Consider the following 27846-nt stretch of genomic DNA (forward strand, 5'->3'; position numbering starts at 1 on the left):
CTCTTAGCATGTAAACATGCTATCCACCACATGTGTGTCATCACAAATATTTCTGTAGAGTCGGGCTTGTCATCTTCTCCCCCACTTGGATCAACCATATGATCCTCCTTCTTGATTGACTTCGACATCCGGCTAAATATTAATATTTTAATATTCATTTTATTAATAAAAATTATTTTATTCTAAAATATTTATCTTGTCTCCTTGGTACCAAAAATACCTTATTATGCCTCACTTGATTTCCAAATCGCCTTTTATCTCACAAATTCTCTTCCGATAAAATTATTTATTATTTTATTATTATTTTCTCCCTTGCGAAACATTTTATCTTAAACTACTCTTTTCGTCTTTTATAACTTCTAAACATTTTAATTGACCTCAATTTGCATTCGATCAACTTTATTTATCCCCATATCAAAGTATGGGGTATTTCAGTCCCTTTTGTTGTGTATAGACAAATCCGATGTAAATTATTAAGATATATGTTTTAGAAAATATATATGTATATTTTGATTGGTAATGCCACTATGAGTTGGCAATGGTTAGCATTTTTTTGAATTGGAAATATGAAATGTGACTTTAGCAACTTTTGATGGAATGATGAACAGGTCATATAAATAGGCTTGCTTGGGCTTAGTGAGTTATGCCCATTGGGCCCATGCACTGGTCATAGCCCGAAATTTAGGTCGTGACAATTACCATACCTTTACCTTCTAGGTTGATCTTGGAATTAAAAGGTTGCTAGTATGTTCCTTCCATATCTCAAAATATCATATCTATGTCATACTTGGCATTATATGATGATTTTGAATTTGGCATTAAGGGCAATTGTTGTTCTTTCTCGAAAGGAGAAATGAATAATGGTGTAGCAACACATTTGAATGGTCTCTATATTCTTGATCTTAAAAGACCTATACTCAATATAAAGGTTAAAAAGGCAAAGAAAGATAATCCAAAACTATCCTACATCTAGCACTATAGGCTTGGACACATTAATAAGACTTGCTTAACCAAGTTGCACAAACAAGGTTATATCAATCTATTTAATTATGAATATTACGGAACGTGTGAGTGTTGTCTATTTGGTAAGATGATCAAGTTGCCTTTCACCAATAAGGTGAACAAGCCAAGGTGTTACTAGGACTTGTACATTCGAATGTATGTCGTATTATGAATACTAGTGCTAGAAGAGGATACTTCTACTTCATCACATTCACAGATGACCATTCTCACTATGGTTATGTATATTTGATGACATATAAATCTGAATCCTTTAACAAGTTCAAAATATACAAAGCGAAGGTTGAGAAACAAACTGGGAAGAGTTTTCTCACTCGTAAATATGATCAAGGAAGAGAATATCTTAGCCAAGAGTATCAGAATTATTTCAAAGAGAATGGGATTCTCACACATTAGACTCTTCCAAGGACTCCATAACACAATGGGGTGTTTGAGAGAAGGAATCGAACATTATTGGACATGGTTTGATCCATGATGAGTTGTGCAAATCTTCCAATATCTTTTTAGGGATATGCCTTATAAACTTTGCTTGCATAATAAACCCAATTCCTACCCAATCAGTTGATAAGACACCATATGAGATATGGAGTGGAAAAAGGCCCAACTTGTCTTATGCCAAGATTTGGGGATGTATTGCTTATGTGATGTGTACAATGTTTGATAAGCTAGGAACGAGATCAAAAAAATGTAAATTTGTGGGATATCCTAAAGAAACACACGGATATTATTTCTATAATCCCACGGAGAAAAAGGTATTTGTCTCAAGGTATGCCACTTTCCTTGAGAAAAAGTTATTAATTGAAAGGGTTAGTGGGAGTAAAGTTGTACTTGAAGAAGTTCGAGACCCGCAAATTGACATATCGTTGGAACTTGAGCTTGAGCTTGTGACATTTGATGTACAACCACAATCTCAAGAGTCACAACCACTCAAAAGGTCTAGTAGGATATGTCAAGCTCTAGAAAGATATGGATTTTTCTTGGAAAGGGGCATGCTGCCTATAAATTATGAGCCTACAACCTATGAGAAGGCAATGTTGGACATCGATTCTAAGAAATGGCTAGAAGCCATGAAATTTGAAATGGATGCCATGAATACCAACCAAGTGTGGACTTTGGTGGATCCACCTAAAAGGATAAAATCCATTAGGTGCAAATGGGTCTTTAACAGAAAAACTGATGTAGATGACAAGGTGCAAACCTTTAAAACTAGAATGGTAGCAAAAGGTTACAAACAAAGACAAGAAATTGACTTTGAATAAACCTTTCACCAATTGCTATGCTTAAATCTATTAGGATTTTGCTTGTAATTGATGCATACCATGGTAATGAAATATGGCAAATGAATGCAAAATTGCATTCCTTAATGGAAACTTGCGAGAGAAAGTGTACATGATACAACTTGAAGGTTTTGATATCCAATGCTAATGCTAATAAGGTGTGCAAGCTTCAAAAGTCCATTTATGGACTTAAGCAAGCTTCTTAGAGTTGGAACATCCATTTTGATGAAGCTGTAAAAGGTTTGACTTCATCAAAAATCAAGATGAACCATGTGTCTATAAAAAGGCTAATGGGAGTGCCATAATTTTTCTAATGCTTTATGTTGATGACATATTATTCATAGGAAATGATATATCATTGTTGCAATCTGCGAAGATTTGGCTATCCAAACAATTATCCATGAAAGATTTTGGAGAAGTAAACTACATTTTGGGAACAAAGATCTATAGAGATGGATTTAAAAGGCTACTAGGTCTTTCCCAATCCATATACATAAACAATGTGCTAAAAAGGTTTAGCATGATGGAGTCCAAGAAAGGACACTTACCTATATCGCAAGACATCTATCTCTCCAAGGACATGTGCCTAAAGAATAAAAAGGAGAGATCTCACATGGATAAGATCCCATATACTTCAACAATGAGATCTATCATGTATGCGATGCTTTATACTAGACCACATGTATCTTATGCTTTGAGTGTCACGAGCAGATACCAACCTAATCTTGGCAAGGGTCACTAAATAGCTGCGAAAAACATTCTGAAGTACTTACAAAGAACTAGGAATGTATTTCTGGTCTATAGAGGAGGCGAACTCCCAATTAGGGGTTATGCGGATGCAAGCTTTCAAACTGACAAAGATGATAGCAAGTTGAAAAGTGGATATGTGTTCACACTAAATGGAGGTGTAGTAAGTTGGAAGAGTTCTAAATAAAAGACGACTGCAGATTCTACAATCGAGGCTGAATACATCTCTGTGTCTGAGGCAGCAAAAGAGGCAATTTTGATTAAGAAGTTCATTACTGAATTAGATGTGGTTCCTAGCATTGTTGATCTAATACCTTGTTGACTCCATGTGTTTTTTATGATAACAAAACATTTCTCATTCATTAATGTCTAACTTCACTATTTAACTATGTAGGATTTAATTTTATACCCCTAACAAAGTTGTTAATTGAAAGCAAGTTAAGGAGCTTGCTAAGTTTAATGAAGAATTAATCAGTTAAGAGGGAAAGAGCAAGTAATGAACAAAAACAGAACCTTAGTAACTGATTATCAAGGGACCTTAATCAGCTAAGGCATGGTTGTGTGATAAGTTGAAGCAAAACAGAAATATGCTAATTGGTTAAAAGGTCTAGTTAATCAGTTAGAGTATAAGGTCCTAGTATCTTCAAGTGCCAAAAACAAGTTTGAAAATATTGTTGACCGTTGAAGGGAGCCAAAATGGAGAAGTTCAAAATTCAAAAATTTTCTAGTCAATTAAAGTTGATTTTAATCAATTATGGCTAAAAAAAGTAAAGCCTCAATTTATTAAGAGAAGTGCTGACTAATTAAAGGAAGACTACTGTGTAGAGAAGTGAAAACAGAAAGTTTGTAATTAGTTAGAGCATGTCATAACCAGTTAAAGGAAGTCTACTGAAAAAGAAAAGTCTGAAGGTAGAGAACTCTTAATCAGTTAGAGCCTCATGTAATCGATTAGAGCAAAAAACACAACAGTGGGACAGTGCAAGGCAGAAAAACTGTAATCGGTTAGAGCTACCTATAATCGATTAGCCGAAGTTTGTCTCCCTTTTTGAATTTAAACACTAGCAGACAAAAATAACGACTAGAAGTGCATCAGAGTTGTTTCTAACAACTAGAAACTATATCCAACAAAAAAATCTAACTCCCTAGGTATAAAAATAAGCTCCAACAGTCAAAGAAAAAATGAGAGTTGAAGAATTGAGAAGAGAAAAAAAGCTATTTTGAGCAAAAAGCTAATTATTCTTCACTAAAAACACTTGTTCTTTATTTCAAATCCGAAAAAGGTGTTTGAGCTTGATTGTAATTTGTCTAGACTTGTAAAGGTACTTTGTTGTACTTTTTTTTCTTCTCTTTCTTAGGAAATTAGAGTGTGGGAAGCACTCTAAAGATTGTTGTAAGGAATTAAAGCTTGGGTTAAAAGCTCACCTTGTAAAAGCTTGGTGGAAGCTATTAATTCCACTAGTTTAGTGGAAGTCAGGTTGAAAATCTTTAATTGGGAGATCAAGATAGTGGATGTAGGTCAAGGTATACTCTTGCATTGCCCACTTCTTTTTACCCTTCCTTATTTGGTGTCCTGTAATTTTAGCAAGTTCTAGTCCTTCCCTTCATCTAGTTGATTAAGTGCTTTTCATTCTTTAAAAGGTTGAGCAAAAAATTTTTAGCGTTATTCACCCTCCTCTAGCACTCAAACAAGACCAACATACCTTTGTATTGTTGTAGCAATAGAGCCATTGCACAAGCAAAGGAGCTAAGGTCTCATAAAAAAATCCTAACATGTATTACGGCGTTACCATGTGATCAGGGAAATTATTGGAAAAGGAGACATTTGCATGAAACGTATACCAACTGAGGATAATATTGCTAATCCTCTCACTAAAACACTGTCCCAACAGAAGCATAATCGCCATGTTGAGAACATTGTCATTAAATACATATGTGATTGGCTTTAGTGCTACTTGGAGATTGTTAGAATGAGCCTTGCAAGCTATTCTCTGGTCATATGGGAATTACATTTTGAGTTATTCATGTATGACATTTTATTAATTTATAATAATCATGAAGTAGTTCTTTATCCATAAGTTGTGATTTAATTACTTTTAGTACTTATGTAAATAAAACCTATGGAACTATTTATGCCTTACAAAGGAATTGCATTGGGATACAATTATAAGATCTTTATGCATCAAAACATTATTTCTGCAAGGTCCTGATCATTGCATTATTGAGACAGGCATCAATAATAATCAAAGATTGATGCATGCTATGTTCCTTACTTGTGAAGTAAGCAACTGCTCTCATAAGTTAAAGCATAAAGATACTTGAAACTATCATGTGGGTGCTTGCCATGGGCGAGCAAGTTTACTAAACATGACCCGCCATGAGAAATGCATTTGGTACCTTACTCAAGTGTCTATGAAATACTTATCATGTGTCAATTGTGTAACTACTCCCTAGACTTGAGACACCAGGTTGTCTTGTATATGAAGTACTATGCTTGGATTTCATCCCTTTAGATGCCTAACCAAGGATGTCAAAACAAGATGTTTTTGGGTCTAGTATGAAGCATATGAAGGCATATGAGTAGTCAAGATAGAAATCATCACTCAAAGTAATTCAAGGGGAAATATCTCATTACTTCTTGGTTAACATTAGCTTAATCAAATCTTTGGCTAAGGTGATTAAAAGATTATGAAATGAGTTTCATAAGTCTCCATAAAGCTAATGATTTAACTGCATGAACAAATATAGAGATCAATAAGAGTATGCACTGTACCAAGCTCTTATCATCTCCAAGATATATGATAAGGGAATAAATTACACTAATAAATTATACACTAAAAGGTTGTCAAATAATCCTTCGACTTTCCTAACAATTTGGTGGCTATGATGCATTACTAGATGCCAATTTTGATATATGGAATTGAATTAATTAATTTAAAATTGAATATGATTCATTTAAATTAATCAATTAATAAAATTATAATTCAATTCCATTGCTAACATGTTAGAAACCTAATGAGTCACACACACAGGTTGCAATTTGGATTAAATTAAGAGTGTGATGATTTAAGTTAGATTTAAATCAAATTATAAGTTTTAACTACAAAGGACCTAATTAAAAGAGTTTAATTAGATATTAGTTAAATATTATAATTTTTATAATATTAAGGACTTCTTTTACAAATTTTAATAAGTCTAATAATAAAATTAAACTTAGATATAAATATCACATTATAGCCACTCTTTTCTAAGGCATCAAAAGAAAAAAAACTAATAGTTTTTCTCTTGAGTGCCATGACTCTTAAGAGAATTTTTTTATAAAACTTCTCCAATGATTCCTTACTGAAAATCAAAGAAGAAAAGAGGACAAATCGTTATCCACTTGCTAATACAAGCTCATGGTATAAAGCTCTCTCCTTGAGAAGGATTTGTTGCAATCGTGTGAGCAACATTGACGGTCAAGCAATTGAGTGGCTGAGATTCTTTTGCTCAAGAAAGTGTTCACGTTTTTCAACACAAAAAAAAATCCATTTGATTATGATATTATTTGGAAAGGTAAAAACTTTTTTTTTGATTTTTTATGATATTTAACTTTGCATTAAACAACCAAGATGATCTAATAGTAAAAGGTATAATTTTTTATTTTATTTCAATTTTTGCATTATGTTAATGCTTTAATCATGCCATTTCTAGCAATCTATTGATATCTTTTATACTTTAGTGATTCATGCATGACATTGTAAGATAAAAAAACATTTAAACTAGCTATTTAAAAAATTGAAATTATTATAAGAACTTGAGATTGGATCATATACAAAAAGTTGGCTTCATCAAGGGCAGAGTTATAAGGACGGGGAGTGATGACAATTGTCACCTTTTAATTTTTTATTATTTTATTATATGTATAAAAACTTTATATGTATATTTTTTATAATTATTCTTTAATCACTACTTCTTTGGTAAAATCTTAAATTTTTGATTGAGTTCATAAACAAAAAAGCATAACTTATGCTTACTATTTTATTTTATTCACAAAGCTTTTGGAGGGAGAAAAGTGTTATTTGACTGGGGTAGACTGTTAGGTGGGTTCTTCCATGCGGAATAACGCCGTTAACAGGCGGTTATCATCTCGACTAAATTTCTCCGTTGAACAAGACTTGCCAGAGCCGCTGGATCCTGAGGGTGCGTGCTCCTCTGACCTTTTGTCCAGTTAAATTTAGCCACGTAGAATGAAGAAACTCCGTCCAGAGTCAGGATCCTCACTGGTCGACACGTGTCCTTCACAGAGATACCCACAGAAGCCTTTCGAAATTCAAAGACTTCTGTTTTTTCTGTCTTTTGTTTAGTTTACATTCAAAAGTTCTCTCAGTCCCTCCCTTTTAACTCTCTCTCTCTCTCTCTCTCTCTCTCTCTAGTTTCTTTCTTTACTTTTTTTNTCTCTCTCTCTCTCTCTCTCTCTCTCTAGTTTCTTTCTTTTACTTTTGGTTAGTGAGTGGTTTCTGAGAAGATTCAGCTGCAAAAGGTAAGAGAAATTCTGGGTTAATTGTATATAAAATTATTATTTTTTGGCTTTACTCTTTTTTTATATTTTGGTTTTCTGGAGTTACTATTTTCTTGTTTGGTTCGTTGGAAAATAACCAAATTGAAGAAAAGGAATTTTTTTATAATTTTTTTTAGTTTTTTATCTTTTTAATTGGTCAGGCTTTGTGACAACTAATTTTAAGCTAAAATAATAAAAGAAAACAAGTTCAAAACTTGAGTAATTATTGTTCTAAAAACTGTTTAAGTTTGTTTTCAGTTCTTAGTTAATCTTAGGAAGCAGCCAGAGCAGCTCGGGGTTATGGTTTGGATGAAATAGGTCAGAAGTTTACTTCCTTTTCATTGCATGCATGGTTTTCTTTCTAAATAATTCGGTGTTATTTAGGCATGAAAAAAAGAAATAAAATTTTGGGTTTTTATTGTTTGTTTAATTTCTCTGCTATAAATTAAAATTGTAATTACTTGGTTGTGATGAGACTCATGCATGTCTATTGCATGGTGTTGTTTGACAAGTTTAGGGTTTGGGTTTGTACTTAAAAGTATTCTGCTTTAAGGTTAGATGACCAATTTTTGTTAAGTGTAATTGAAAGGTTAGGACCTCATTTAAGTAATTTAATTTCCAATTGTGTTGTACAAACCATATGGGTTTTTGGAATGAACAAGTGGCTTTGAAGTGGTTGATTAGCTGCTGCATCTTCTTTTCCATTTTTCAATCAGCACTGAAATCAAATTGAAATCCTGAATTGGTTAATTATATCTTAACTTCTGTCGTGCTGTGTCGTTTATCCTCTAAAATGAAAAAGGGGACGGGTGGGGGGCAAAAAGTATGAGGAAGAAAACAAATTTGCTATCCTTTTTTCCAATTGTAGCTATAATAAATTCTTCAGTTGTTGAAATTCAACAGGTTTGGCTCCTCAAATTGAAAACACTAGTTTAAGTTTGTCACTCTAGATATACTTGCATACATTCAAGGATGCAACTAAATGATGCTATTACTTTCTCTGTGGGTTTAGATTATTTTGTTTGGTGACTTCAACTTATCAACAAAGGGCTTAGCTGTAAGATGGCATTTTGTTGCTGTAATGAATTTATATTTCTAGACATCTTGAGAGAAAGCTTCATTTATCATAAGGTTCTGACAAATTTCTTGTCTGTGGCTAGGTAGAGCTAATGTTGGGACATTGTATTGAATATAATTGTCAACAACTAGTGGAATCACTTTATTAGAAATAATCTATGTAAAACATCAGAACGATTCAGAGAAAAGAAATATCAGGTCAAGCTAGTCATATGTTAAAGGGATACCTGATTCCTTGGTGTACAAATATTGTATTCAGGGGTGGTGAGAGACAGTTTATTATCCTAAGGTTCTGATACATTTCTGTTGCTTTGGCTGTATAGTGTTAGACCTAAAGTAACATGACTGCCTGGATGTAATAGTCACTTACTTATGGAAAAATCACATGATCAGCACTCAAACATTTGCCTTTTTCTCTTAAGATTACAGTAGAAAGACTTATGATTGTCGATGAGTTAGTTCAACAATCTACCTTGAATAGCCAAATGAGAAAAAAAGTTTCAACTTCTGATTTTCACATATACTAATAACATCTGTTTCAGTGTTTTACATAGAAAGACTTTAGTATTAGTAACAGCCACCTAAGTAGCAGAGATGGATTCTTCTTCTGAGCAACCCTATTCAGTTGGTTTTTTATGCCTAATTATATGCTATAGTGGCAAAGCTAATTTATGAAATAGATAAAGTAAAAAGGTACCACAGCTTGTGGGAGGAGGAAGTGGAGGAGATGAAGGTGGAGCTCTTCGTTGGTTAAGTAAGATACTGTTCAAATTCAACTTGACCTAATTTGTTTTTAAATTACTACTGTTCAGTAGTCACTGGCCGTCCAAAGTTTCAATTATTTTGATAGGAATGAGGCTTGAAAGTAAGGAACATAGGAGGGAAAATATTAATTTATGAATTTGCAGTTAGTCAGTTTGTCTATTCTATGATGGACATCCTTCCATATGTGCTGGCTGCCAAAAATTTTGTTATTTTTATTGGGTATTCATGGTGAGGAAAGTTATCTCCTAATCTCTAATGCTTCTTCTTCTTGTAGAGGAGCTCCTCATTATTTAAACCTGACTAGAATCCATTTCATCTATGTATGATGTGTCAGCTTCGTTTGTGTTACACTTTTAATAATAGAGATTTAGTCTTGTTCTTTTCATTTGATCTTAATGCCCTTTTAATTAACTGAATAGTTTGAGATACTTATGGCCTTGGATATTATCAAGAAGCAATGCTTCTTGTGTCATGGTAGTGATAAAACCATAAAAGAGACAGTTTTGCTGTTCTTCAACCACATTATTTTACTTATTATACATATATATAATCTTGAAAATTTTGGTCTGAAGCGTATATGTTGGCAACAATACACTGTTATGTGCTTGATGCATACTTTGTTATCTTTATTTTTAACAGTACGTTAATGAGAAGATAGAACAGGGTTAAAAGGAGCTTCTGTTAAATTACCATGGATCAATCAGAACAAACGCAGCAGCAGCATCAGCATCAGCAACAGCATCAACAGCATCAACAACAGCCTGTAATGGGAGTTGTACCTGGTGCAGGCCAGATGGGATATTCGACTGGTCCTTACCATACTGCTTCCATGGTTGCCTCTGGTACTCCAGCAGTAGCGGTCCCTTCACCAACTCAGCCTCCAACTACTTTCTCTAGTTCTCCACACCAACTTGCCTACCAACAAGCTCAACACTTCCACCATCAACAGCAGCAGCAACAACAGCAGCAGCTTCAAATGTTCTGGGCCAACCAAATGCAAGAAATTGAGCAAACAACAGACTTCAAGAATCACAGTCTCCCACTTGCCCGGATCAAAAAGATAATGAAAGCAGATGAAGATGTGCGGATGATATCAGCAGAGGCTCCTGTTATTTTTGCAAAAGCTTGTGAAATGTTCATTTTAGAACTAACTTTACGCTCTTGGATCCACACTGAAGAGAACAAAAGGAGGACACTACAGAAGAATGATATTGCAGCTGCCATTTCAAGGACTGACGTCTTTGATTTCTTAGTTGATATTATTCCAAGGGATGAGTTGAAAGAGGAGGGACTTGGGGTCACCAAGGCCACTATTCCTTTAGTTGGTTCACCTGCTGATATTCCATATTACTATGTCCCGCAGCATCCTGTAGGACCCACAGGGATGATAATGGGAAAGCCTGTTGATCAAGCTACATTGTATCCAGGCCAGCAGGCTCGACCACCCATGGCTTTCATGCCATGGCCCCAAGGTCAGCCACAGCAGCAGCAATCTCAACAGCAGCAAAGTGATTCTTGATGAGAAGGGAGGAGCACCAATACATGGTAATTGGTTTGTTGCAGTGACATTTCTGAGAGTCAGAAATCAAATCTAGCACTGCTTTATCTATAGTTAGGTTGTAATCGTAGGTTAGGCACAAGCTGTAACATTGAAAGTGGACGGTGCCTTTTTCAACCAATGGCAGCTTTAACATGTAATGCATTCGGGTTTGTGGTTTGGTTCATGATTTTTCCTGCTCTTTGTGCTTCTTGCGAGCATTTTTTGCTTGGAAGGATCCTGGCCATTATATTTTTAGCTTGCTTAAATATAGGTTGGAAAAAGCTTTAGAGGGCATTTGTAAGTTGTAACTGATAAGAGCTGGTACTTTCCTGAAGACAATCAAACGTTATTTTATGCGTTTTCATCCATTTCTTGGTAGGGTTCTCAAGTAAAACTTGGCTAAATCATCCAACTCAGCGTACTGTTACCCGTAGGCATCAGGATGCGGGCATTGAGAGGAGCAATTAGGTCTGATAGTGTATGTCGTCTGGTCCTAATGGTATCAGTGTTTAACTATGATTTTAATAGTTATGCAAGTAAATTTACGCATGATGAGATTAACTAGAAATAGATTACGATTTTAAATGCTTATATTTATAAATGACATAATTAGTACACAAATAATTTAAAAACATTAATTTGTATGTTTAAATAGAATCATAAATGAGTTAAACAAGTTATATGAATTAACATGAATAGATTAAGCACGTTACGTGCAAGTTAAATAAGTTCAATTTATTTAAAACATGAAACACGATAATTTTGAATTCAAACTCAATGTTTCACGTCCCGTTACGAAAGAACAAATGGACCAGTTGGTGGTGGTGGCATAATGCCAACTCATTGAAAAGTTTTTTTCCATTGGTGATGTAATGTCGCCTGTGCTTAAGGATGTGTAAACGGTTATTTCGGTTAATTCAGTTTTAAATATCCAGTAACCGAACTAACTAAACTTATATTTAAAAATAATTGAAACTGAACTGAACTATACAAATAACCAAATTAATCAAAATCGAACTAATTCCGTTCGATTTTCAAAAACTGAACTTGACAAATTTTTTATTTTTTTATTTGTATATATTTATTTATGCTATATTTTTTTAATAAATCAATACTAGAAAAATATTAAAAATGACAATAAAAAATTATAATAAATAAGATTAATATTCATATAATTAAAAAGGAACTAAAAAGGAGAAGAGATTAGGTTCAGGATTTATTTTTCATACAAAATCTCCATAATACTCCTATTTAATTTCAGTTAGTTCAGTTAAAAGTTTTTCTAATCGAAACCGAACCGAATTAAGTTTAATAACTAAACTATCATAACTGAACTGTTCAAAAAACCAAACTAATCGAATCGAAAAAATTGAACTCATTTCAATTCGAATCGATTGTTCGATTCGATTTACATTTGCTTACTCCTACCTGTGCTTCCTTTGCACTCGTACAATAAAGTCTAGTTGGACCAATGTGGAGAAAAAAGGGCAAGTCATATCTACTGTTGAAGTGTATGGAAGGCAAGGCAAGCATGGTTAACAATTAGTATTTCGAAACATGAAGCATTATAGTATACAACAATGCTTTTAAAATTGAAACATACAAATCATCCTCTATGCTCATCAACACTGAAAATCACGACAGGTTGAACTTGGTAGCACTATCGGACAACGAAAAAAAAGAAAGATATAAATCTTACTCTTTTATGTAAGAAGATTATACGTCAATTAATTAACTAAATATTCAAAAGCAGCTCAATCATACTTGTTAACGAATCTGACATCCCATCAGCTGCAGCCTTGCCAGCATATCAACAAGTTGCTTGATATAGATGTAATGGGCAGCCAAGATCATCCCCACCAGCGACATGTTACCCAGACCCTTTGACCAAGTTTTGGTTGTATTAGACTCTTCACACTAGGCCTACAGTACCTTGAGGTACTCAATGACGTCGGAGAGGGCATTGGTGGATACGTTCTGGAGTGGGATAGGTTCCTTGTTGATGTTGACGATGCCCAGCTCCATGGCTACGGCTTAATTTGTCCACCTCCTCACAACTCTTCAGGATGAATTTATTGAAGTCAGGGATAGCCGTACACACTGTGGATGGAGATTCCAGAGAAAACAAAATATGTTTCAGACAGACCGAAATGCTTTAATTCTTTAATTTGGATCGACATTCTTAGACTTGTCTTTTTCAGATATTTTGAATTTGAATTGTTTTAAATTTAAGTTTTTTTTAGATTTCGGCTGAATTCGTATTCAAATTGTTTTAAATTCAAATTATTACTATTTTTATAATCAAATCAAATTTAATTTAAATATATTAATCAAATTCAAATAATTTCAAGTAGTTTGTACTCCATCAGTTTAAATTCAAATTGTTACCTTCGACCAAAAAAAGTTTAAATATAATCAAAACAATCCATTATGTCTTTGTTTCATCAATTTTCTCTTTAATTGCTCTATTGTTATATATATAATATAAATATTTTTCTTCATTTTATTCTTTTTGTTATATATTTAATAAGCTTATTTTCTCTGACCAAAAAGTATCCAAAGAAATAAAATATTATATAAAAGAAGATTCCCCTCATCTCTTACTAGTATGTCACACTACACATCTGCCTCCGTTATTGTATACTCATATCTGCTTGCTTTTAACAGTCAGTGTGGGTCGTACACCATCAAACCATCATCATCGCATATTGTGAACCCAATGGTTAACTAAATGCGTTAAGTTGGATTCAAATATTCAATTTCAAAACAAGAAATTTCTAACAAATCAACCAAAAATGTGAATCCAATTTATATCCACTGCATTGAGCTTAGATTAATAAGACTCATCAACTATGGCTGCCCTAATCACCAAAGCAATAAAAAGGTTACCTCTCAAGCTAAATGTCTTAGGAGTCTTCCTATTTACAAACCCTTCCAATCCAGGCAAGATAATTTTTGTACTGAAAAAAATAACATAAGCAATCTACCATAACAACGAAAAATACTTTAAAGCCAAAAATCAAAGTGATAGACCAGCCAGAAACATTATGAAACTTCATAGAACACTGCAATTCATGAATGGTTGCATTCCTCAAATCATACATATGCAGCATAATTTCTGTAAACATGCTCCTAGAAGCAGAGGACAGGCACAAGGCCTAGAGGGTGATAAACATTGCATGGCAAAGGTAATAACCATTGTGATTACATAGATACAATTGCCATGGAATTTACTCTCAATCACAAACCCAAGCTAGGCATCAATCACCCAAACATCTGACTTGTTACTCTTTAATGTTTACCTCTTTCCTTCTATTGTTAACCAAAACCGCTCTAACTTATCAATACCAGCATTAATTAACCAAAACTCTTCTAATCATGAAGGAGAACAAAGAGTAAAACTAAGCTGGTCAAGACAAGCATAAGTTTAGTTGATTACAACCCAGAAAAACAAATCCGATCCAAACAGAAAGGAAAAAGTTAATGGCTTCACACAATCAAACAATTAATCATAAGAAAAATATGTTCACTATTATTGAAAACATAGCAATATCAGATGAACATAATGTACCCTATTTTAAGTAATCAGTCAATTTTGTATTTAATCCCCATCAACTGAAAAATTTATAAGGAAAAAACTATTCCTAATAATGAAACTCGCGAATCATCAATCAATCATCATCAGGATCAACACCTTCAAAAGCCCATTCGTTCTCCGCCCTAATTGCAGCCTCCTCCTCCGGCGTATAATCGTTCTCTAGTCCAAAAAACCTCCTCACATATTCCACGCTCTTATTCTTGATCCTATCAGCCACGGCCTGATTCAACATATCAAGAAGCGCTTTTATATTCAAATAATTTGCAGCCAAGATCAACTCTTTCAGAGACTCATTATCACGCGCCTTGACGAACTCTTCGTCGTAAGTCCTGACTTGTTCGTCGATGGATGAGGAGGTTTCGCGAGCACGGAAGGCCAGGTGGGACTTACAGTACTCGATTATGGCTGAGAGGCACTTCGAGGTGACGTTGGGGAGAGGGATGGTATCCTCAGAAGCGTCGGGGTTTTCGTCGAAAAAGGTTTTGATTGTGCTGAACTCCATGGCTATTGCTTCCTCGACTTCGAATTCGTGATTGTCGGCGGTTCGCAGGGTAATTTTCTTGGTCTCAACGGCGGCCATCGACATCGTAGTTGGGTTACGGATTTTGATGGGATTTGAAGAATTGGGAGAAGACAAGTTGCGATTCGGAGCTCAGTATTTGAGAGAGAGAGAGAGTGTGTGCAGTTGGGGAGGGGGTGACGCTTCTTTTATAGGGCCAATTTGTGGAAATAAATAAATAATAAAATAATTAGTTTTAGAATTTAATAAGGTTTAGAATTTGTATTTCCGAGTCTAAGTTTAATTATGTTAGCACAAAACTTTCTATTTTTTTTATTAATTTTTTTATTTACTCTTTGATGATTTAATTAAAAGATCGCATGCTACAATAACTAAAAATATTCTTTTATCTACATAGGTAATACTTACATGTGGCTACGGGTATTTTCTTTTTATTTTTTTCCAATTACATACTAAACAAACTATTATAATAATCCAAAAACAAATAATGTAAATACACAATTGATTGATTTCATCATATATTTCATCTACAATAAATATTTTTGTTTATTTTTTGAAAAATTAGTATTTCTAAATCTTCAAATAAAAGGCATGATAAAATTTGAGTTATTTAGAAAAATTTAAATAAGTTTTCTTTTTATTGTATTGAATCAAATTCATGTATTTATGATTAATAGTTGACTAACTGTTGTTAGTTAAAATAATACTTGTCTTCATGTCATACCGACATGACATATTGATATATCATAATTGATGATAACATAATATATTAATATGATATGGTGACATAATCAAATGATAATTTTCACCCTTCACATTAAATAGTTCAAGGACGTTTTCAAACATTATAACCAAATAAAATCAACATTTTACTTGTGCATGTATAAATGTCACTTATATAAAATAATCTTTCTTATTTTGTATCCATGAGATAAGGTTATATATGGAGAATAAGTTAAAATTATTAGTTAGATATTAAGTTAGATTTATTAATCATTGGTGAGATAGATCCACCTCTACTTAAATCACTTTCACATTACTACATATACAATTAGCTAGAAAATATTTGAGTACAATTGATTCATTTAAATCCAATTTAAATTTAAGCAATTAACAGTTAATTTCGAATATTTTTATAAAAAATATTATTTGTTTTTTATCTTTATCATATTATTTTTGTCTCATCTCACATGATGATAATTTCTGATCACATTATAATATCTCATTTATAAATTAAATGATTAAGCATTAATTGATGGACAAAAGAGGTAAGACAAGTAGCATGAAGTTCTTTTGTTATTTTGTAACTAATATTGAAAATAGGCAGAGTCAATGGTGTGAATACAGGGATATGCTGCAAAAATTTTGGCTCAGTTCAGTTCATCTATGTAATTTTGGAAGGTATGTGTATGTTTTGCTCATGTGCATATGCTTGAAAATCATAACTCAATACTTTTGCATATTGATCTAGAGGTGAACAATTGGTTCTTTATATAAATGAATTCTTTTTGTAATTAGACTTCATCTTTTTGTAATTAATTATTGTAATTAGTTTGTACATATTCTGCACAAATTACTTTTTAGTTACTAAAGAATAAACTTTGATGTGTAAAAGTATATTTTTGGTATAAATGTAAGGCTACAAAAATTTGGTATTGGTACCTAATTTAGTTTTGGATGATAGAGCTCTATTCAATTTAATCCATGTACTGTAAAATTTTGTTTAATTTAATTCATGTACTTTACAATTTTGTTCATTTTAGTCCATATATTCCACAATTTTGTTTACTTTTATCCTTATGACGTGGCACAAAATATATTGGAAATTTTTTTTAAAAAAAAATTGGTTTGACAATTAAGCACCACTAACTGTCAATTTGAACAGAGTTAGACAGAGGACTCAATTACACAAAATCTCAAAATGGAGGGATTAAATTAACGAAAAACCTATTGTACAAAGACCTATGGGATACTTTGACTATCGAAATTTGAGTTATTTCAAATTGTTTGAGTTTAAGCCAATCAAGGTTTGAGTAAGTTCAATTCCTGAGTTTGGATTATTTTGATTTTAAATCAATTTAGATACATGTCAATTTGAGTTGACGTTAAACGAATTTGGATTGTTAACTTTTTTCTGATCAAATTGGATTTGATTTCAAAAATTTTTCAGTTTCGAGTAAGATTTACTATTTCTTGTCGTTATATATATGCAATCTCAATCTTTTGTTTATATAATTGTTACAATTGAGCCATAAGCGTGGAAGCCCATTTAGGGGTTGAAATAACAAGCTTATCATGTCCAGTGTGACAACATAGTAAATAAAATGGAGTAATGTTTACAAGCATCTTATCATGATAATCTATAACCTAATGTAAAAGAAAGCACCAAAAGGGCTCCTAAACAATGCCACGTCTACCTCAAGCTTTTTCTTCCACGTGCGCATATGCGAATATGCTTATGGGGCTTTGTTTATGGTAGGCCGCATGGGCCAAGGTGCCTTATGTTGATCGAGTCACATGCTCGAAGGATGGGGGTTGACGCACCAACAAGTTCACTTTGGGTGCCCAAGGGTTTTTTTGCTCTTTCCTCTCTTAAGTTATGTTTCTCTTTAGGGTTTTTCTCACCCTTGAGCCACCTTGGTGTGGTTGATGGTTTTCTTCCTTTGGTTGTTTTTCTCTATTGTTTTGTCTTTTGTGTAGGGCTTGGGTGTGGTTGATCGATTATCATTTTTGTTGATCTCACGTCCCTGCCTTCTCGGTCTGACTATTTCGAAATTGGTCTCAAGTAGGGTTGGGAGGTGCATTGGATTAATATTTTTCCATTTTTCTTGGTGGGTTCACGTCGTATAGTTTTGGGTTTTTTGAATTTTGTGCTCACCGTCTGATTGCGTACAGCCAACTAACATGTCTGGCCTAAGATGTCTTTCGTGTATCAACTATTTGACGTTGTCCTTTGCTTCTCTAAGCTTCACCTACTCTTGTCCTTTTTTACTATATTTTGGATTTTCTTTTTACTATTCTTGTTTTTCTTTCGTTTGGTTTTTTCTGTTGCTATATTTATTCATTTCCTAATTTTTTCTCTGTTGGCTTCAATTGTTAGGGTTTAGGGTTTGAAGAAATCTAGGTTTTGGGTTGTATATGAAATAAGCTATAATTTACATTTGTCCATGATTATTTATGGTCTTTTATGAATTACTGTTTTGTTCATTATTGTGTAGATATGATGGATGCTCGTCTCAAATGGGGCCATGTTTTCTGGGAAGATGGCCTTCATATGAATTTTGCATGATTTTTAAAACATTTTATTATTGTGGTTATGTTGTTTGGTTTATATAATTGTTCTTTTAAAAAATATTTTCTGCTTTAGTTATTGTTATGTGGAAACGATGGGTTCCTCTATGAGATGCGATGATATTCTTTTTGGGGACAATGGTTTTGATCCGAGGTTTACATTATTTATTAAAGGTTTTATTATTCTAGTTTTGTTGCTTGGTTTTTATCATTATTTGTTTCATGATTGAAATTTCTATGTTCCTATTGTGATTTACTTTTGTCAGATTATTTCATGGATTTGATTTAGTTCTGGATTTTTTTTTATTTGTATCGTTTATTGATCGTTTGTTTAGTTCGTTTGATCGATAGTTATTATCTTTTTAAATATGTTCAATGGTTGTTTTATGTTTGATCTTTTCTAATCATCAAAAAAATTATTTTTTTTCTTTCAATGTTTGGTTTTTGAGATTTGTAGTGTTAGTTGTTTGGTTATTTTGTTGCTTTTATTTTATATTTTATGTTTTGCTTGTCATTTAGTTTTTCTAATTGTATATTTATTATTTGTCTCCAATGATGATTGGCCAAAAATCTCACTCTTTTTTTATTACTGTGTCAGACAAAGTTGTTCGCTTGTATATTGGTTTTCAATGTAGACTGTCTTTTTTAATCCATAGGTTTCCTTATTGATCTTATTAACAACTAGGGCAATCAAAATAACGATTGTCAACTACAAAACGTTTGACTTTAATGAGGTCCAATCACATAATACAATTTTTGTTGTTGCCTCAAGATCTTCAACAGCTCCATCTATTAAGTCAAAACCACTCGCACTGGCACCACCAATGGAACAAGCAGAAGAACAACCTCTGTAATCACCAATCAAACACCAAATTGCTAGAGAACTCTTCTCAAACTCTACACCATACAAGTCACCACCACCAAAGGAGAAGAGTCACCAACCAAGAAATACAAAACCAGGTTACATTGATAAATACCTCATTTCTTTGATCCATTATTGATTCAAAGACACTTACATACCATTTGTCTTAATTTATTTGTTACTGCTTCAAAGTGATTCATTATATAATTTTTTCCCTTCAATAAAATAATGTACAACTTGAACAAGAAAATATGTTTGTTATAATTAATGGGTGCATTTTTTCATACTTCTTTCCTTATTGTTGTTTACAAAAAATAGATCATTATTGAGATTTTAAGTTAAGATGCTACTATTTGTTTACATATCTTTAGTGGTTAATTTCGATGTTTGATGCAAAATTCTATTTTTATTTTTGTGTTCATCATGGATAATAAGATTATTCATAACATAATTAACCTATTCACTCCATTGTTAAATATTTCACCTTTTCTTGAACCTACCATTATTAGTTGATTGTGAATTTTTATCAAACTTAGTTTAGAACTTCTTAATTACAATTTTGAGACTTTTTCGTTGACATAATTGTAAAGACTTGAAATATACTTGCATATTCTTTCTTTAATTTTCTTTATTACTGAAATCCACATTCACTACATTGTCTCACAAAAAGTTAAAGTGGATTCCTTTTGCAAATCTATTATTGATTATTTTATATTCAAAAAGATTTCAAGTTTCTAGTTTCAAAATATTCCTTCTTTATTGCTTAAAGGCTGATAACTCTTACATCATTTACTATCACAAATCTTTGTTAACTAATATTGTAACACATGATCACCATATATATTTCATTTCCATGACTACTTACCTTTACACTATATACACAATTTACTTTTGTTTAATGTTTGCTTGTGCAACTGTTCGTTCTGCTAATTTCTACTCACTATTATTATCTGATTTGTCTTGACACTTTAACCGATCAGCTCATTACAATAACTAAGTTTCAACTTCTCTTTTAATCTCCACAGAGCATCCTCAAAAACAACTCAGCCATCCAATGACAACTGCACTGAAGACTCTTTGTCCAACCTTGAATAGCAAGAAATTCTACAACTTAGATCACTAACATGCCGAAAACTACATTATATTTTTTATTCATAGGCATGATCGAAAATTGAACATTGTGATGTTCACTTTTGAATGAGCACAAAGGTCTACAAAAATACAACATCATGACATCATATTCATTTTGTTCATCTGCCCTAACTTTTTCTTGACTGGACAAAAATGAATGTTTATAATTACAACCACTGCTTTATATTTTTTGCTTACAAGCAGTGTGATAGATTTAATACTACAATGTTAACTTTTGCGTACACACAAACGTCTCCAGAAACACCTGTAGCAGATCATGATCTTAAACAATATACTAACTTTTATGTGTGCACAAGCATCTGAAATATTACACAATTTGAAGATTCTCTTCATTTTCTTCATAGTAATTGACTTTTTTTTTTACTAACTACATATATGTCATAGCTCAATTTTCGGGTCATGACTGGCGCATGGGCCAAATGGGTACAACCCATCAAACCCAAGCAAGGCTCTTATGCAACTTGTTCATCATTCCATCAAACAATTTCTAAAATTACATTTCTTAATTCTCAACTATAAGTACCTTAGTAATGTTCTATGACAACCAAATACTCGTATTTATAATAACCCAAAACGATGTCAACTATTGCCAACTCATAGTGGCAACATTAATTAGAATGCACACACACTGTTCGTAACATGTATCTTAGTGATTTACATCACGTGTACATTTACACAGGTGAAAAAGTCTCGACTTCTAGTGAAGTGACCTTAGGTGAAGGTGCAACTACTGAATGCCGTAGTACCTACCAAAAGGGCAAATATACGTGGACCCCTCACTCTAAGTTCCAACTATCTTCGGATCTGAAAAATATGAAGTTGAAAAAGGGTGAGTATAAACTCAGTGAGTGAACATAAGAAGGGAACAAGCCTTAATACAAGAAGTTTTAAAAAACATGATGCACTTATGTTGAAAACACTGCAATTTAGCTCATATTTTTGTTAAAACCCCTTAATTAAACTCTTGATAATTTAATGTCTTAGTATTGAAAAATCCATGATCAATGAAAAAGTTAAAGAGTGAACATACAGTAGAGTTCGAGCAAGGCAAGCATAGCAGAACAAATTGCAGCGAGAATGCCTTTCTGCTGCAGCGAACTTCAGGGTAAATTTTTGAACTAACAACTCGAGAGTTTCTCACTGTAGCGAAAATTCGAGCAACATTTTTTACCCATCCACTCGAGAGTTTCTAGCTGCAACGAGAATGCATTTTCGCTGCAGTGAAAATCCAGGCAGCATTTTTACCTAACCACTCGAGAGTTTCTCGCTGCAACGAGAATGCATTTTCGCTACAGCGAAAACCTGGCCATGAAATTCCCCAACACCCAAGAGTTTCTCGCTACAATGAGAATGAATTTTTGCTGCAGCGAGAAACAAGGTAATTAAGTTAGAAGAATTTTTGTCATAATAAAAATCCAGTTTTGCTACAATGCAATTCAATTTGAAAGCATTTAACAATTTCAACATTCAATATTCAATGCAAATATATATTAATTCCAAACCTCTCTATATAGCAAATATATATATATATATATATATATATATATATATATACATATATAAACACATATACCACCACCGCCTCACCCAGGTCATGTACACTCCCACACCGCACATAGCCAGAGTCATCGTGTGCACCCCCACATCACGCATAGCTAATGCCATCATGTGCTCCGCTACATCGCACACAACTAATGCCATTGTGTGCTCCCCCACATCGCGCACAGGCAATATCATCATTCACACTCCCATACCCCGTCATCACGGGCATGTGCACTCCTACACTGCACATGCGCGGTTATAGTTATCACACAATATTAACTATCCATACATAACAGACATATATCCACATAATATAGGAGCACAAGGATTCATCATATTACACATTCACAACATACAACGTTTCATCAAGGGCTTGTTCCCATGCAATTTTAAAGAAAAACCAATAAAATATTTCAAGTGGTTCAATCGAGCACATAATCATTTATTTCAAAACATTTTTAATGCAAGTTCACTCACATGTCTTCGTTAATGCTTGTGGATCGACTCCAACTTCGACTAATGCTCCGTGTGGAGGTGTGAGGCCTCGTTGGAACCTTGGTAGATTTGTAATCGAATTCTTTTTCAAAATTTCTCAAGCTATTATAGAAAGTCTCTGTTTCTCTCTCTAAAACACCTAGCTAGTGAGAGAAAGTGTTAAGGTAAGACTTTTGAGGGTTTTAAGGTGGAAGAGTAAAAGAGCACAAAGGACTTTGTGAAAAGGTGCACAAAAGCATGAAAATTGAGGTTTAACTTGAAAAAGTCATGGAGGTTCTTAAGGAAGCTTCCATGGAAGATAAAGAATGTGAAATGGAGAGAAGAGATGTGAAAAAGAAGAAGAAGCTGCTGGAAATTTGCAGAAGCCGCTAGAAATTTTTGATATTTATCTTATAGTTGACTAAAGTTCCTTTTATTTGTCAAAATGCCATTCAATAATTGACTTTGCTTTCTTCTTCCACTTGGTTTAAACTTTTTACTCTTTGGACACTAAGAAAAGGTCCATAATAGATTAGAGGTACTAAAGTTCATGAAAACTTAAAATTTTAGACTTGAGACCCAAAATGACCATTTTACCCCTATCGTGGAAATTATCGTTATTTCTATTTTCTTCACTTATTTCATTATTGTATGCATCACTCATCTATTCCTTAGACCTACTTAAGCCTTAACAATATCAGAAAACCCACTTTTAGGGAGCTCACCAAGAAAAATGACAAAAATACCCCCCGTCTGTGTTATCGCATCTACTTCTAGTTTTGTATCTATGGAGGTCAAGGTTTCACAATATAACTGTTCCATAAGCTACTACCACTGAAAACAAGCATTATCACACCCGAGTATTTGGCTCATTAATTGATGTATGATCCCTTTGCCTAAAAAGAGTAGGATTCCAATCTTTTTTTCTCCAAGTATAAAAAATAAAAAATAAAACAAGCATCATCAATTGAACAACATATAATGATAAAAAATTTCTTCCTCCAAATTCACTTGATGTATATATTTATAAAAAATTATCATACATTCTTCCTTCATAAATTTTTTTAGCCCGAGCACATCGCACGGGGCCAATTCTAGTAATGATTTATACTTAATATAGTTACCAAATCACCTTGGAAATTTTCACAAAAAGTTTGCAGGTTTTAAACCTAAAAAAATCGAAAAGAAAATAAAATGCTAATTTAAGGAAGAAGGGTGAGAGGCAACTAATGTAAAGTCTGACCTTATAAAATACTTGTCATGACATGCATGTGATGGATAGCATGTTTGCATGCTAGGAAAGCCTCGAAAATCGTTAAAAGTCGGTAGTGTACTTAATAGTATAACTAAGTTGAACTAAGCTTTGAACTAGATCAAATAGAGAATTTAAGGTGAAATTGAGAATTTTAAAGTCTCAGAATGACTTAAAATGGTGATTCGGAGTTCGAAGATCGAATTGGAGTCAAATTGAAAATTTTACTATCTAGGGGTAAAATGGTAATTTTGCCACTCGAGGACAAAGTGGGAATTTTTTTGAAAGATTTTGATCATATTTGACTTATTGGAGTATAATTTGAGGTTGAGAAGTGAAAAATTATATTCTCGGTATTTTTCGAAGGATAGGGGTAAAATGGTAATTTTGCCACCCATGGGCAAAATCGTAATTTTCCACCACCAAGACACTTGTCCAGCACATGGTCTTCCCTTATCCTCATTTTGACCTTTGACTAATCATGTGGTGGAGAATGGAAGCATAATTATTAAAGTATAAAAAAAAAAAGAAAAATGGACTAATAAGCATGTGACATGTGTCAAGTAAGGATATTTTATTATTTTCCATAAAAATCAGCCCATATTTATCCCATTTTCTCTTCATGTGGCCGGCCATAGTAAGAACAAAGAGAGGAAAGGAAAAACACAAAACCTAGGTGGGAAAATTGAAGAAAAAGTGTGGGATTTCAAGGAATCAAGCAATCAAAGGTAAAATTTCTTGATTTTGACTTGTGATCTACCTTTCCCATGCATTTCTCCTTATTTTTCATGATTAAATTTCATGTTTTCATGGTGAATTCATGGCTGACCAAATGGGTATGGAGAGAGAATGAAGTTGGATTGATTTGATTCTAAGTTATGTTAGTGTTTTTAGTTAGTTTAGCATATTTAGAAACAAAACAACAAGAAAAAAATTCATTCTCTCCCATTACCCATAAGAGGCTGAATTTTCTAGGGAGAATATTGAGGCTGAAATTGATGATATTTTTATGATATTTTGGTGATATTTGATGTTTGGTGAGGCTAGAAATTAAATGGGAAATTTTGGTGTGAAAATTTGAATTTTTGCTCAATGTATAGACATGTGTGATTATTGATCCGAGACTGATAAATTGAATCTCATTCATAGTCACTGAGGTAATTTAGGTATAATTGGAGTGTAGAAAGTGAAAAGAATTGATTTGGAGTTAAATTGGAGATTTTAGTCGATTAGACCGAGTATAGTGTGACTTAGGTCGAATATTACATTTAAGCGATTAATCGGACATTTTGCATTCCATATCATGCATTAGTAGTTTAAATTATTTTAATTTCAATTTAATACCAATGTGGTGAATTTCTCGATTTTGTACTGTGTCAAGGTGGTGAGTCCTTCGATAAAGGCAAGGAAATTGTACCCGAGGACCAGTAGTCTGAGTATTTTGAAAATCCCCACTCTAGACATCGTGAGTAACCTTACCGTCATTTTAATTATCTAAAGTATGTTTTTATTCGGTTTTGGTGAAGTTTATGAAAATAAGTTCAAATGGTAAATTTTTATGTTTTGTAAACAAAATGTGTTTAAATGAAAAGACTTTATAAATTGTCTTGAAACGAAATAATGTTTTTGAAAATAGAGTAATTGGAGACCACTGGTATGTTGTAAATTTATGATTGGAAATTGATGGCTTATGTTATATTGTTATTGTGTTGGCATGACTGGTTGGGCTGTGTTTTATGAATTGTATGAATTGTTTTATTTTACCCTTGCAGGCTAGGTAATATTATATTTGCCCTGTCATACTATTAAAATTTTATTATATGGTGGATTTAGCTTGCTGCAGTGGGTGGATTCTGTGGACCAACCTATTAGAGGGGCACGAAATCCGGATATAAATATGTACCTCGGTCGGAGAGACGCGTAGGATATCTCCTGAGGTATGGTTAAAGTCCATGTCATACCGAACCACCTCGTGACGATGAACTCCGCTAACGCTAAGGAACGGCTGTGTTTTTCAAACTAAAAATATGCTTTCGTATATACAAAATTTTTACAGTCTTGGCAGACTCGGTAAAATGCCTCGGCCAAGGTATCCCCGAGAATGATTTTGGCAGGAGCCAAGTTTTTTTAAAAATACTCATAAGCCATGTTGACTATTTAAATGAAATGAATACTTATGTTATGAAAAACTTATTTGGATGAAATGTTTTAATAGTCTCCTTTTACTCGGACTTTAGATCTTTTGAATGATGTTTGTTTACTCACTGGAATTTTATAATCTCACCACCCTCCTTTTCCTCCATTTCAGGCTCAGATTAGACTGTAGATAGCTGATCTCATCGAGGACTACCGTTGGGTTTGCATTCTTCAAACTGTAGGTTTATAGTCCTCTTTACTTTTGTTTATTCGGGAGCCCACTTATTATTGTAAATTAAATTAAATATTTTGGCTTACTGTATTACAGTATGTATGAATTTATTTAACTTTTACGCTATAAAAATTATTTACGTATAACTCTAAAAATATTATTTTATAAGAAAATAGAATATTTTACTTAACATTTCTTTTATTTTTTTATTACATCCAAATAATCGAAATTTCGTTTTAAATGAAGATTTTAGACTTTAAAACCCACTTTTGATTATGAATTATATGTTTTGTACTCGTATATTACATTTGAGCTGGTTTCGAAATTTTAAAAAAAAATGACTAAAATACCCCTGTGAGATGAAAATTATTATTTTGTTTGTTTTGAGTTGGAAACAGCTTAAAATCTTCTAGAACATGATTTTCGGCAACGGTTACTCACAGGGGAAATGAGATACTAATATTAAGCCTTGCGGGCTCTCGATTGGCATTTCGAGAAATGAGTGTCTATTAGGGTACCGCGACGGTTGTCACAGGCTCGAGGGGAGTACCGGGTCGTGACAACTAAAGAGAGATAAAAATGTTTTTTTTTTAGTTTTCTTTTAAAATTAGTAATATTTATTTTTAAGTCTCTCAAAATTTTAAATCTATTTTTAATGAAGTGACACCATTTGATGGCTTGATGGTGTATAAAAAATTATACACTATCAGGACATCAAATATAACTCCTATATATATTGAGTTAAAGTTTTCAAAAATAAAAATTAGTTGAACTCAAAGCTAGTTTTGAGTTTTAAATAGTCGAGCTTGAGCTCAAGCTTTATATTTTATTGGCTTCTTGATTACATCACATTACATACCTAATCTTTATAAATAGGCATAATACTTTAAAAATAAAATTTTTTTGAATTATTCAAAATATTTAAATAATTTTTTTATATTATGTTTAATTAAATTCGTATACTTTTATTTTGAACTAAATAGACATTTATAATTTACAATTGACTAATTATTATTAATCAAATTATTACTTGTTATTTTATATCTGCGTACCATTGGCATGAATGTGTGATCATGTCATTAAATTATATCACCATCCACGATCACATGTCAACATATTATGTATAAGAACTTATTTAACTTAAAATAAAAATATAAAAACTTAATTGAATGTAATAAATAAATAAATATTTATTTGAATCTTTGTTAAGTATTATACCTTTTAAATACAACAAATCTTTCTAACATATAAACACCAGAAAAAGGATAGGCTAAACTATTCAACAAGTATTGTATATATTTCAATTTTTCAAAAAAATTTGTTTATTCTTTTATTTTCTCTAAAAATGTTTTTATTACGCAAATTTCCCTGTATAAGTTCTTATGATGAGAAAAAGTCATGTGACACATGCAATGTTAATAGTGGTTATGTTCATGATCACTTAATAAGTAGATGACTTGAAAATTGGTTGACAAAAAATTTTATACACAACCAATTTCACCCATTAGAAAAGTCATATCAATGTCCACATATAAAGATGTGGATTAGTCATGAACCTAATAACTAATAAGTTCACCTTATATAAAGGATATCTTTTGATATTTTTATATATAAATAAAAAAATATGCACTTATCTGTGTGCAATAAAAAAACTAGAATTCAAACCTTTCCTCTTTAAACCAGAAACGATGACTTTAACTCTTCCTTTTTATTTTGGATACCTTTTCCTTTCAAGAATTTCTTCAATAAATAAGCAAAATATATATATATATATATATATATATATATATTATATATATAATATATATACATATATACAACACA

General features: G+C 32.7%; 2 protein-coding genes across 5 annotated transcripts; one reads left to right on the forward strand and one right to left on the reverse strand.

The window, feature by feature from the left end:
- Positions 7382–11327, forward strand: LOC18594891 (nuclear transcription factor Y subunit C-2). Of its 4 annotated transcripts, XM_018125209.1 has the most exons (4): positions 7382–7424; positions 7485–7563; positions 7840–7899; positions 10087–11327. In XM_018125209.1, exon 4 carries the CDS (start codon positions 10115–10117, stop codon positions 10940–10942), a length of 828 nt encoding a protein of 275 aa, XP_017980698.1. In that variant the 5' UTR covers positions 7382–7424; positions 7485–7563; positions 7840–7899; positions 10087–10114; the 3' UTR covers positions 10943–11327. The 4 variants fall into 4 exon arrangements, with proteins under 4 accessions (XP_017980698.1, XP_007022624.1, XP_007022623.1 ...); XM_007022561.2 differs by lacking the exon at positions 7382–7424 and having other exon boundaries at positions 7484–7563; positions 10063–11327; XM_007022562.2 differs by lacking the exons at positions 7382–7424; positions 7840–7899 and having other exon boundaries at positions 7479–7563; positions 10063–11327.
- On the reverse strand, positions 14411–15250 carry LOC18594890 (SKP1-like protein 14). Its single transcript, XM_007022559.2, has one exon. It carries the CDS (start codon positions 15145–15147, stop codon positions 14635–14637), a length of 513 nt encoding a protein of 170 aa, XP_007022621.2. The 5' UTR covers positions 15148–15250; the 3' UTR covers positions 14411–14634.

This window comes from Theobroma cacao, chromosome 7, assembly GCF_000208745.1.
Source record: "Theobroma cacao cultivar B97-61/B2 chromosome 7, Criollo_cocoa_genome_V2, whole genome shotgun sequence".
Taxonomy (NCBI): domain Eukaryota; kingdom Viridiplantae; phylum Streptophyta; class Magnoliopsida; order Malvales; family Malvaceae; genus Theobroma; species Theobroma cacao.